General features: G+C 44.7%; 1 protein-coding gene across 5 annotated transcripts in view; it reads right to left on the bottom strand.

The window, feature by feature from the left end:
* The window catches only part of sv (paired box protein shaven), an 81028-nt gene that overhangs the window by 24133 nt on the left and 44155 nt on the right, over positions 1-12740 (bottom strand). For 4 of the 5 annotated variants that reach the window (XM_046618477.2, XM_046618451.2, XM_046618442.2 and 1 more), the window contains one exon: positions 2513-2678. In XM_046618477.2, coding sequence (XP_046474433.1) covers positions 2513-2678 — 166 coding nt within the window. Of the gene's footprint in view, positions 1-2512; positions 2679-7425; positions 7702-12740 lie in introns of those variants that run through there. The other variant, XM_046618467.2, reaches the window with a different exon arrangement.

Consider the following 12740-nt stretch of genomic DNA (forward strand, 5'->3'; position numbering starts at 1 on the left):
CAATGCGGGGTGGCCGTGTTCTCAACGAGCCCTTTGTGCCTAATTAGTTAAATAATATCTTCGCTCGTACTTTGATTCAATTACGGAGAGCCCGCAATAATGGTTCGGTTGTGGCCCCGGGCTCGGTTTAAGGTCCTGATTGATGCCGGTCTCGTTGCCGCCGCTGACGCCGCGTTCTCTAATTCTCACCCATGGACAGTTTTCCACGTAAGTATATTACGCGTGATACGCCTGAGATTCTCTGCTTATGCGAACGTGAAATTTTCCACTTTTCCCCATGGAATTTCGCAACGTTCTTTCGCAGGGTAGAGGGGGGAGAAATAAAAAGTAAACTAAGAAAAAAACCTAGCATAAAAGAAGCACTCCAAAAGGGTAAAATTTTGAACGAATTTTTTCCATAAAAATCGCATAAAAATTCAGCCCTGTTGTTCAAGGCGGGTCCAGACCAGGAATAGCCTGTATAGGCATCGTTCTGCACTGTATGTGCGATTAGGTTTATACGATTATGACCCTCCCCACATCCCGGCTCGAGTCGAGGGTAGAAAAAAGGAAAAATTTCACCCGCGAACACATGGCGTCGTATTATATTCTCGACGGGTGAATAATGTACAGTGTGTGGGTGTTTGTTATACATATATTTACAACGTACGATACTTTCTTCTCTCTTATTATTCGCGATATCCTCCCTCGTGCACACCCTTTTCCAGAGTTGATTTACTCTTCTCGTTTTCACAAATCTACCGAAAGTCGCTTATATCCGAACACGTGTTGTGCTGCAACGTGTTATAACGTTCCGAAATGCATGGTGAACTTGAAAGTGTGATGAAAAAAAGGCGGGTTCGTAAAGGTATGAATCGCACATTTTTTTTTCTTCCACATCGTCTCTTCGCGATTTCAACCCTTTCCAACAAACTGACATTCGAATAACGGTATTATTTGAGACGTAGGTGCATCGATTCGTACTCTTCGAGTGTGAAATAAGATTGCAGATTGCAGAGTACAAAGAGAAAGAAAAAGGAAAAAGAAAAATAACCCGCGACGACGATAAAATGGCGAAGGGCTCGCTAGAGGTGGAGGGGAAATACCGGAAGGAAGGCCCCGGGCGGTGCCCGATGCGGTTTTCGTGTTTTTTCGTCCCGGGCATAACCGGCCTCGTGCCCGTTTGATGGACCCCCGGAATTGGCGACGATTCCGGACCGCACGCTAGCGGCCTCTCACAATAACAGATCCTTAATGCATACATGCCAGAATTGCTACCCAAGTGAGCGCATAAATCTAAGCAGATAGGCGTACAAATTTTCTAACGCTACGTTCGTCACTCATAAATTACATTATATTTATGCAAATAATAATACATATTATAATAGTTATTGTATTTATTTTATTTTATTTTATTTTATTGTATTTATTTTCTCTTCGCAAATTTGAAAGTAAAGTTGAACCAAAAATAATCCCTACATTATACTTCGAAAGCCATCTCGAATTTGTAAAAGAAAGTATCTGTTACTATTTTGTGTATTCGGATACGAGATAGTATAGAACATTGAATATTTCACAAATTATTGACGCATCTGGGAGCCAAGATGGTTTTCCTGAGGCAAAGCAGGAAGCCGAACACTGAAATTGTGCTCAAGATTTTAGATACAGATCTTCTAGTAGATTAATTTTATTCCGCTGCAGAATAAGAGTCGTTTGTTCTACTGGAACAACTATTTTTTACAAATTCATTGGAATAGTTTCTTGTTAACAGTCGATTCAATATTTCTCTATGTTTATCACTGGGTACCCGGACAAATATTTAAATAGTATTTAAAATGACAAAACATGTATATCCATTATAGACTTAAAAAAATAAATTATCGAAAATTGAAACTCCATTTTCTTGCTGCCAACATCACACTTTACGTAAAAAAAACTAAGTAAGGAATGAAAATGTTTTTTAATAAAAAATATATATCTACATCTTAATCCGGGCTCTATCGATAAAAATCACTACAAGCCATTGTTTACAATACTAGTCTACCATGTCTTGCGTCGTTAAAAAATTTCCCGTGGCTTGCCGATACCCAAATTCACCCAACACACAAAGTGCAACTACCTCGCGATGAAATGACTAAAAAGTATTGATTCTCGACTCGGCAACCACCTTAAACACGTTGGTTCAACGTCTCGTCGACGGATCTGTGAATGGGTACGAGTGCATTCGACGCGCACATCTCGGTATTGAACAGAAAAATATTCGCCGTTATACTCGACCCTCGAGTAGTTCAATCGCTTTCCTCCATTCCTTGAGCTTCCGGTCGCGCCGGCTTCCTTCCCGCAAGGGGCAAGGGGTCGTTTATACTTTCGCCTGCGCACCCCTCGACCGCGACGCATCACGAATCCCGAATTTTCCGGCGGCAATCGCGGAGCGGCGAACTTCCAAGGAACGGAGGAAATTTCGCGAGGCGCGGAAGAACGAGAAACGGACGAAAGGCGAATCGATGCTCGAAGGAAAACTCGAGCTACTCACCTCGACAGTATCTTCGAAACGCAGCCGTGAGATACCCTGAGTTGCCTGCTGATGTCGCAAGGTCTGACGCCGCTGTGGGCCAACTCGACGATTCTCTGCCTCACGACGTCCGGCAAAGGTCTTCCGTTAACAAAAACGCCCCCAAGTTGATTTACTCCACCGTGGCCTGGAAACAGAAAAGAAAAAAGAACGATCAGACTTGAAAGTCTTTTTTTACCCTTTGACGCTGTCGGGTCAACTCGTGCACGAGTGTATAACGCATGGGTGGGTACGTGCCGAAATAACGAATCGATCTGAAATCGATCGCGGTATAAAGTAAAACCGGCCGATTTATTTTTTAACTGTCCGTTTCTCGGTTTTCAAAGAAAAAAGGAAGTTATTGTAGTCGCCGCGAAAATCGACAGTTTGGTTTTCACTATATCTCCATATTTTCAAGTTTAGAGATTGACCTCCAATCATTTTCAGATGGACGTCTGTCCGCGTGTATGTTTATACGCATGGATTTACGTGTGTCGTCAATTTTTTTACCGAACGAGTTACCGGATTTCAATGATTTTGGTCTCAATCGTTGCGGCTTTTCCATACTTAGAACCGATAAGATTTTGTTTTTGATCGGTACCGTACTTTTTCAATTATTTAAATAACAAAATTCCAAGAAGGCAAATAAAAATTATGGTATTTTGAGAATGGATTAACGGATTTGAATGAAAATTGATACCTTGAGATTTTGCTAAATGAATAAGCTGAAAAAATGGAATAACATAGTGTGTATTTTGCTGAAAATTAGCACTCGCCGGCTCGTTGGCTGTCTGATCACGAATCTGAAGTCAGATTGCAAAATCTAAAATAGCGATTCAATATGACGGGAAAAAATCTTCAAATATCCCGATTACAGTAGAAATTAGTAATCGGAACTTTTTTGGGTCGCCGATAACCAATCCAAGTTCAGACTTCCAAAATTTATCATAGTGGTTCGAAATGAAAAAGATCGTCATATTTTCATGTAACACAGTATCCGAGGGCTTTAAAATCATTAATCACGAATTTGAATTTGTAGTTCAAAGTTCGAATTCGGTATATTATTCTCTTTCTTTCGCCACGAACTTGGAACCTGCAGTGCGAGAATGGAAAGTTCGAAGGCTGGCTCATGACCAGTCTAAATCCGCTTATTCACTGCAGAATTGCAATTTTTGAAACAGCGTCAACGATTGTAACGTACCGAGTGTAACTGGGTCCCGATTCGCTACGGAATGAATTTCAGCGAACCGTCAATTTCATGGCTGCCTTGTCGGAAAACAGCAGCTCGAACAAACTTCTCTCCGAGAGAGAGACGTACGTGGAAAGAAACATCGAGTCGTAATAACACCGTCGACAGAGACCAGGGCACGAGATAATTCTATTAGCCGGAGGGGTGGTTCTTAGGGGTTGTTGTCGCGGGGCGGCTGATCATTTGATCATTGGTGCGCTGGCCCGAAAGCAGGGACATATGTCGCCGAGGCCTTTTCGCGCGTGTTAAGGTGCCTCGCAGCCCTGCCATGCCCGACAGGCGAAAACTTCCATTATAATATTAGGCCACTGGCCGCACCGGGTTATGCGTCAATTTATTGCCGTACCAACGGTATATAATCTCATAACCAACCGCCAGGCTCTCTTTCTATCTTTCTCTCTTATTTTTTCTCTCTCCGTTGGCCACCCGGGGCAGCCAGATGTCGTCTCAATTCGCAGGACTAGAGGCTGCTTTTCATCCGCACAACTCGGTCGGAGAATCGGTTAGCGTCTTAATTTTCAAAATTAAGAAGATCGAGTAGGTATGCGAACAGAGAACCCGAGGTGATCGGAATCTCAAACGTTTCCTGTCACGGCGCAGCTTTGCAACGCTCGATAAATTTCCTGCGACGGTTAGCGCGGTGGAAACGAATGAAAAGCGACAAACGTTAACTCTGCGTCGTTGATTTCGAAAGTAGATGAAAAATTTTTCGCCGCAATAGCGAAACGGTGAAAATGAATGAGAATATTTCCAGACCTGGGAATCTAGCTTCGACTAACGCGATATTGTGAAGGGAATACTAATAACGTCTGCAACTTGCAGTGATAAATGACGTCGGTCTCCGAGAAGCGATAAAAACGTTTTCACCCCGCTGCAGAAATAAGAGCAGGGCATGGATGGCTAGGAAGTTGAAGTCCGCGCGTACACGCGTAGATTCCGCGTTTTTTCCACCTCTCATTTTCCCCGATCGATCGGCCGAGAGAATAAAGAAACAATGAGGATATTCGGAGAGAAAGCAGACACATATACGCGTTGCGGCTAAGCGCGGTGAACGGTCGTTATCGAAATCGGACTGCAGCCTGCACGGCTCCCGACTTCCGGTCGCAAATCAATTGCTATCCGCGTTTATGGTTGCGCCCCGCGGCGCGGCATCGGGGCATCGAAATCGCGGTTATACGCAAAAAGCTCCGCTGTGAGATGGACACTCTGGGATTTCCTACGCCGATCGTTCTCTGACCGTCAGCGACCATCGCCTCGCTTCCGATTGCCCCCCCCCCCCCCCCCCCCCGCACTTCACCCTCCAGGGTTGACTTCATTTTTCTTCTTCACAATTCATCGCGAAGCACAAAACGAACTCACGCAATATACGTATACATATATATAGTATATACTCGTATATACGGATTATAGATGCGCTGCTACATAATTGTGAGGTTTCGGGCGTGGGTAAAAATATAGAAAGATCATTAAATTGATGGAGAAGAATGTCGAGTTTTTAAAGAAGCGAAAGCTCAATTTATAGGATTTAAAATTTTTTAAAGTAAAGGTATGGAGAAGTAAAAGAAAAGAAAAGACAGAACATGAAATACCGAACTGTACAATCGTCCGAATTTCTCTCGATGATATAGAATCGTATAAAGATTTGCGATTTTGCCGTTCTACGTTCCGACTTTCTATATTTACAATTTTTTATACTCGGACTTTTCGAATTTTAAAATTGTATGCTCAAGATTTTCGCGTCTATGAAAATTCGATATTCTGATCCTTCTGTCAATCGAAAATTCTAGTTTCTTACCCCAACCTGATATTTTTCTTTTTATTCCGAAAAAGTTTTTCTGTCATATCAAAAAAAAAAAGCCTTCCTAAAGTGAAAATTCAGGATCGAAACGATTTCTGCTTCAACGAGTTAGTATTTCTTTGGTTTCAAGGACTAGACGCATAATTTACACGCAGTATAAAATCGAATCGTATCTATACGTAGGTCTGTGGGTATGAATCCGCATGCAAGGTGAATGCATAATGAAAAGTGGAAGGCACGCGCGTTCACGCAGATCTCAAATCACCGGGGTAAAGGAATACTCATGCGCCGCGACTTGTGTCACCAGAGAAGACGGAGTATCGAATACGGCGGGAATATCCTGGAGGTGATATTCGATACTTTTGTCGCGACGTGTGTGTATAAACCGTATATTCTGTATACTCCGCGTCGTTTCCTGTCGAGATAGATAGCTGGAACTCTGTTATTCCGCTCGCCGATTCACATCGAGATGATAAATCTTGCCGAAAATAATTTGAAATGGAATAACAATATTTATTACATTAAAACTACGAAACGCGTTGCAAATCCCAAATTCGATAATCAAATTCGTTGACATCTGGCTTACAGTCGTACTCGAAACATTTCCTTGCACAACTTTTTGATGTAAAAAAAGATTAATCGTCAATACTTGTTTGCGTGTAAATGTAATTACATCTCACGGTGATAACACGGTAAAAAATCTTTTCAACGAGTGGTCGAAGTGTGCAACAAACAACGTCTTGGACAAAATTCACATCCGTCGGAGTATCGCATCCGCGTGCAAAATATCCGCTACGAAAGAGCTGCCATTTTTTCTTACTGTTACAGATTGAAGCTCAGTGTACGAATTTAACAATTTTTTACTGTAATTAAAAAATTTAATCGGCACTGTTGACACAACAAGAAAATGAGAAATATGGAAATAGAATAATATCGTATGATGGATAAAACGAGTGTGAGAACGAAATCTCTGACTTTGACTGTAATTTGATTCCTGTTCTTTTTTTTCTTGTTTTTCCGTTTTGCACTCTCTTGTCTCCAAAGAATAAAATTTCGAATTTTCACAGTTTGCGAATATTCTGTACCAGATTGTTACGTCGTACGTTTCAAAGTACAGAGACCGTCGATCGGCGATGCGACGGCTCGACGACGCGGTCAGAATTTGCGACAGTAAAATATGAATCGCGTGAGTGAACAATATTTGTATTATTATTAACAGCGGTAGTGACGCGCTAAAGATCGCATGAGCTTAAGTAATTCCTCAATTATACTCTTCTACAATAGAAAATAAAGAAAAAATAATAATGTTTTCCACATCATTCCCGCTCCTCTATCAAAAATTTGCAACACTTGTATGAACAAAGTTTTGCCGGAAATTATTGTCACAGACAAACAAATTGGTCAACGATTGGCTAGAATCGAATCTGACGTACACAAATAGTATACCATGCAGATCGTTGAGAATAATTATGGAAATTATGTAACTTTTTAGACGGTATACAGAGCTCAGGGTGCAAAAAATCGCAAAATCAAAACACGTCACACGATTCCTTGAAACTAAAATAAAAAGAAGCAGCAAACGTCAACGACGGAGCAAAATTGATAGAACGAAGAAGAAAAATAAAATGCCAGCAACCGCTCACACTTATCCTAGAAAACTGTTTCACCGTTGCTACCGCATTTAATTAACAACCGCACGTTTGTCACTGTGAAGCGAAATTAGCACGACAACGTCCGAAAATCACGCGCGAAGGATGTAAATTTTATCAGGAACCGATCGAGCATTTTACCGACTCGTCGTGAAAAAAATCATGATTCATTACACGAGGTAACATCCGTCTCCCTTACAGGTATAATATTCCATCATGTTCTGATTGTATCGATAGGCGGTGCTCAGGTCCATGGCGCCTGTTTCGAGCACCTGGTCGAGCTCCGTTCTTACTCCGGGCTTCTCTCCTCTCCGGTCACTCGGAATCGCCTCCCCCGCACCAATTGTCAAATTTGAAAAGCCCGAGGCCGGTGATCTCGGTTTGGCGCTTACAGACGAAATCCTCGTTGATTTTTCACGGGGACAAACCGTCGTCAAGAAATCCTTTGTCGAGGACCGCGGGTGGCTCTTCGAGACCGCTGCGGCGGCCCGGCGGCCCCTTCATCCCGGGGCCCAGGATACGATTCTTCGACCCCGAGGATGGGAAGGGAATAGAAATAAAATCGAAAACAAATATCGCACAAGATTTCCACGAGTCGCACGGATTTCGTTCGTCCTTTCACGTCCTTTTCACTTCGGCTACTACGTTTCCATTTCGCACCGCTGACCACCTATACCTTTATACACGTCCGAATAATCAACCGGCACCACAACTCCCGACACGCACTGCACTGCCGCGGCCGCGTTTACTCTTTCCCCCGAAAATAAATAAAAAAACAAACAAACAAACAAACAAACTTATAATCCTCCCGCACTGGCGTAATCGCGAAAATCGCGGGCGCGGACGGAGCTGCGAGGCGGCTGCTCGCGGGCAGCGTGGCACGTGTGATTTTGACTTCTAGAAGCCCGCGAGAGAGAGAACGCGGTGGCTCTCCTCCTCGCTCTTGAACGGCGCTCCGCCCCCAACCCCTAGTCAAGGATCCAGCATCGCGACGCCGGGCACCGATTCGTTCGGTGGCAGCGTCACGTGGCCGAAAGGGGCGGGACGAGCTTCGGGGTTGCTACGACGACGCTCCCGCGACGCTCCCGCGACGCTCTCCGCACCACCGAACTATCCGACTCGATTACGACGGGATCGCGGGGCAAAGATTCCGCCAAATAAACGCGACGATTTTGAACTCGGATTCACGTTCGCGCTTCGGGCGGTTGTTACCGTACGAAAACAATATCGATTATTCCCCTTGGCTAATTCCCGCGTGCCCACGTGGGGATGGTCTTCGTTACGTATACGTGACGATACGCATGTTTATGGATTTTGCGCGCTTTTAAAAAAGGGGATCGAACGTGCATGCACTCTCCTTGTTTTCTCAGATGACATTGGAGAAATGACTCGCAGCGGAAAATTGCAGGCTTTGCGTATCGAAGTTGGAGTACCTGAGAATTCAAAGTCTGTAGAAGTTGAAAAAATTCTATCATTCGTAACTGACATATCCTGTGAGTAATGGATTTAATATAATAAGTAACTCGTAAGTTTTCCAAAGTAAAAGTAAAAATAATCCCAGACTCGCCTGAGTCTAGGTCTTTAGGATCGGCTTCTGTATTGAAAAAATACCAAATTAAATTGAAACCTTTTCACAAAATGAAAAACATTCAATATTGAATCAACAATAAAAATCATACAAGACAAAATTTTCAAAAATACACTTCATCCAACATATATTTCTCGTTCTACCCGTAAGCCAAAAAATTATGTGACCGTTCGAACGACTGCAAAAAAATGCGCTAATAAAATTAGCTCCAAGAAGACGATATCCCAAAACCCTCAGGGACATATATACCAAGAGTCTCGCAGTACCAAATTTTTTCAAAAAGTTCGAACGGTGAGTTTTCCGTGAGACTCGCCGTGCACTTAGAAGCTTACGCGTATAGAATTGAGCAGCGAGTTTTACAAAAAAAAAAAATTCCCAGTGTATTCAAAATCCGCAATATATATAAGTATATATTTTTCAGTATACAGGATCATGTTTTTTTATGACAATCAGCGAAATACTGAACATCGCGTCTCCTAGCCCATGAGGTATAATACCGAAGGTGGATCGGCTCGCTCGGGGGTCGACGAGGAGAGGGGAGGAGAGGAGAGGAGAGGAGAGATCACCCCGATCGGCCGGAAGGTGCGGTCAGCCTCTGTGGGATCGCCACCGAGCCGCGAATCTCACACGGACCGGCTTACGTTCGAGTGTGACACCCCCGCAACCCGGCGCCCTCTTTCACTCATTCTTTACAGCCGCGCTCTATACTTAAACACCTACTCGGCATCCAGTAGGTGTACGGAATTAGTTTCGCGTTGTCACCAGACACTCGACGGCCACGAGGCGACAGGTGCAGCCTGCATTCGTCGTCGTGGTGCTCGTCGTGTGTCTTGTATATTACACGTCTTTCCGTCTTCCTGCGCCGCCGCAACGTTAAGGAATCGCGACACCTTTGTAAGGGCGCGATGCTGACACGTTCGCGTGTTGATGTCCCGCGTTACGTACCCTCTACCTTCGTCGTGCGGATTGACCGGTGTTTCCGTACGGACACGTATGGAACGCAGATAATGTGTCACCGGCACCGTAGCGTGACGTCAGGCAATAGGGACGAAAAATCATAAGCAACAACTAGATTTTAGCGAGCATCGAGATTTGAGGATCGTAACGGAGGTGCCTGATAATTATACAACACGTAGGGATGGTAGTTTTTTTCAAAAATAACTTGTGCAGATAATTAATTCGTAGTGATAGCGATGAGTGGAAAGGTTAAAGGTATCTCGGTTCGAACAAGAAGATAAAAATTTTCACCCTATCCATTTTCCAAATGGGAAATACTCGTTACAGTTTACAAAGTGTATATTATCGTTACTGTATGGTATACGGTTTAACGTCGTTCCTTTCTTTGTATTTCCAAGTTTCATCAAATTGTGTAATTTGAGCATGATAAGATTTCAATCAAATTGCAACGAAAAATACAATTCCCCTGGAAAAAAAAATAAAAATAATCTCTCATCGCTAGAATAACGACGATAGTAACAACGACAAGCCCAACCATACCAGCCTAGAAAACTGATAACGAAAGTAAAATATCCGGTAAGAACTTCCAGCCTACCACAGGCGGCTGCGGAATATCGGCAGGGGCATCGTTTGTCACAATTCCGTTTATAATCCGGTTATAAAAGGAGCGAGATTCTCAGTTTGGCATATAATTTGCGGAAACGAACGAGGAGCTCAGTCCCCGTTGACGTGCAATATGTCCGTAACATGATTGCACCGAGGAGCAGCGGGTGCAGCAGGGCTGAAGAAGGTCGCTCGGGTGCATGCAGGGTTATCTCCGCAGCTCGTAGAGAAACACGCGAATCGGGGTGCCGGGGGTCGAGTTTAGAGGGGGGGGGGGGGCAGGAAGGGGGCAGCGCCAGATGCAGATGAGCCGGCCCGCCGCGGGGTGCATCGATCACGAGTGCACCGGGACACGTAATCAGTGCACGTCCGGGTCTCGGGGGTGGTTCCCGTCCTCCTCGTGATCTCCGCCGAGTCCTCGCAGCATCAATCATGTCATTTTTTGTTTTATTCTACTTTTTGCCAGGGTTTGCGTCGGAGTAGGTACTACCGACGATTTTCAAATTTAGATTTTCTTCTCGTTGCATATCGTTGCAAGCGCATTCAAAGGGCTGAGAATTGTTTTTTTACGCCATGTAGAAAAGGGCGCACGCTGGATGAAGGAAGAAAAATTTACAATCGGTGCAATGTATTATATCAAGAGACGGAGAGAGAGAGAGAGAGAGAGAGAGAAGGAGCAATTTATTTTTGCAGTATCAAGTCGGATGTGTCTAACTAGTTTGCGATCCTGGGTTTCGTAGAGGATAGGGGGCCGGCAGGGGCACGAGGAAATAAGAGGCCTTTTCCCAAGATTAACGATACTTTAGTGCTGTTTTAAAGAGGCCAGAGTCCCTCCCTCCCCCCTTCCCCCTCCCCCCATCCAACCTTCTTTCTCGTTCTCCTTCTTCGTTTCTTCCTGCTTTTCCGAGTCCCGCGAATCTCTTACATACATATATACATGTACACCTATACAACCTGTACAGTGTGCAAACGTATATATTTGTGCACGGATACAACCGTTGGCGAAGTTGTGTGCACGGGTTGCTCTCTGCGGGATAAACCCTATTTCGTTATTTTATACACCCCCGCTGCCGCCGCTGTGTTCCCCGTTCCTCGCAAGAGAAGAAGAAGAAGAAGAAGAAGGAGAAGAAGAAGAAGAAGCAGAAGTAGAAGCGGGAGGAAAAAGAGAAGCACGGCAATCGTCGAGAGTTGAGAGCAGGGCATTTTATGATGACTACAGAAGTGGTCGCGGGATATCGCTCGACCCGGACCATCGCGGTACGTACAGCAGTCTTGGTGCCGGTGTCTGCAGGGGTGGGGTTCCAAGAAAAGGAAACTTCCCCCGTGGCGGCGGTTGAGAGAGAGAGGAAGGGACGAGAGGGTGGATGTTCGGTTAGGGGGGGCTGGGAGTTCGCCCGGGGAGAAAGAGAGGGACTTGAATTGATTGCTTTCATTACGCAAAAAAAGTCTCCCCTTACTTGACTCGGTATTTTTAACTTCGCGGCTCCCGACGTGGCGGTGGCGGCGGATAAGTAAGTGCGCTATTTACATCAGGGATCTCGATAAGTTATCGCTTGTCGACGTTACGTGTACGCGTAGGCTATATACCTCTGCTACACCTGAATATTGAATATCAACACACGGGGATATTCGGAGTTCCTAATTAACTCACGCAATCGTCAAACCGTACGATGCCGCGCGATTTATTCTCTACGGGAGTCCGAAACAATGAGCCATTAGCTGTCCATTATCCCTCGTGCACAGAGCAACGCGGAGTGATCATTTGCGCCAGGGAAAGAAGAGATTAAAAAAAAAAAAAAAAAAAAAACTCGGCGATGCGATGTATCGGGGTTTCGGTTTGACGGTGCGCCCCGCGGGAAATGCTAAATGTCAAACACACCCCCGGAGTTCTTACCCGGGGGACGTAAAGGGCACGAGATCGTAATATTATTAGGCTCTATCCATCACGAGCTTATTTATGCCGAATAAGCTCTCACGTATATTACACGTATACACACGCATACCTGCACCTCCGGGCCTCGGCGAAACGAACGGCGGAAGGTGACGACTTGTGGTATTATTTCTCATTCCATTTTCCCTCTATTCATCCAAATTATAGTCAAAGTAAACAGTCAAAGTTTACCCGAGGCTTTGTCGCCCCGCAAACAGTACACAGCGCAAACGTAAACTCGCCGTTGCCTCTTGTCACTGTTCGGCCTTTCGGCAATATCGAAGCATTGTACACACGCCGTATGTTTCTCGCTTTACGTGACACGCGTCGTCTCTCCTCTGAGGATATATATTATCCCCCCCCCCCCCCCCCCCCCCCCCCTCCCCTCCTTAACTTCGCGCGTAAACCAATCGACCTGAGAGTTTCGTTGGTCGGA

This window comes from Neodiprion pinetum, chromosome 1, assembly GCF_021155775.2.
Source record: "Neodiprion pinetum isolate iyNeoPine1 chromosome 1, iyNeoPine1.2, whole genome shotgun sequence".
NCBI classification, from domain to species: domain Eukaryota; kingdom Metazoa; phylum Arthropoda; class Insecta; order Hymenoptera; family Diprionidae; genus Neodiprion; species Neodiprion pinetum.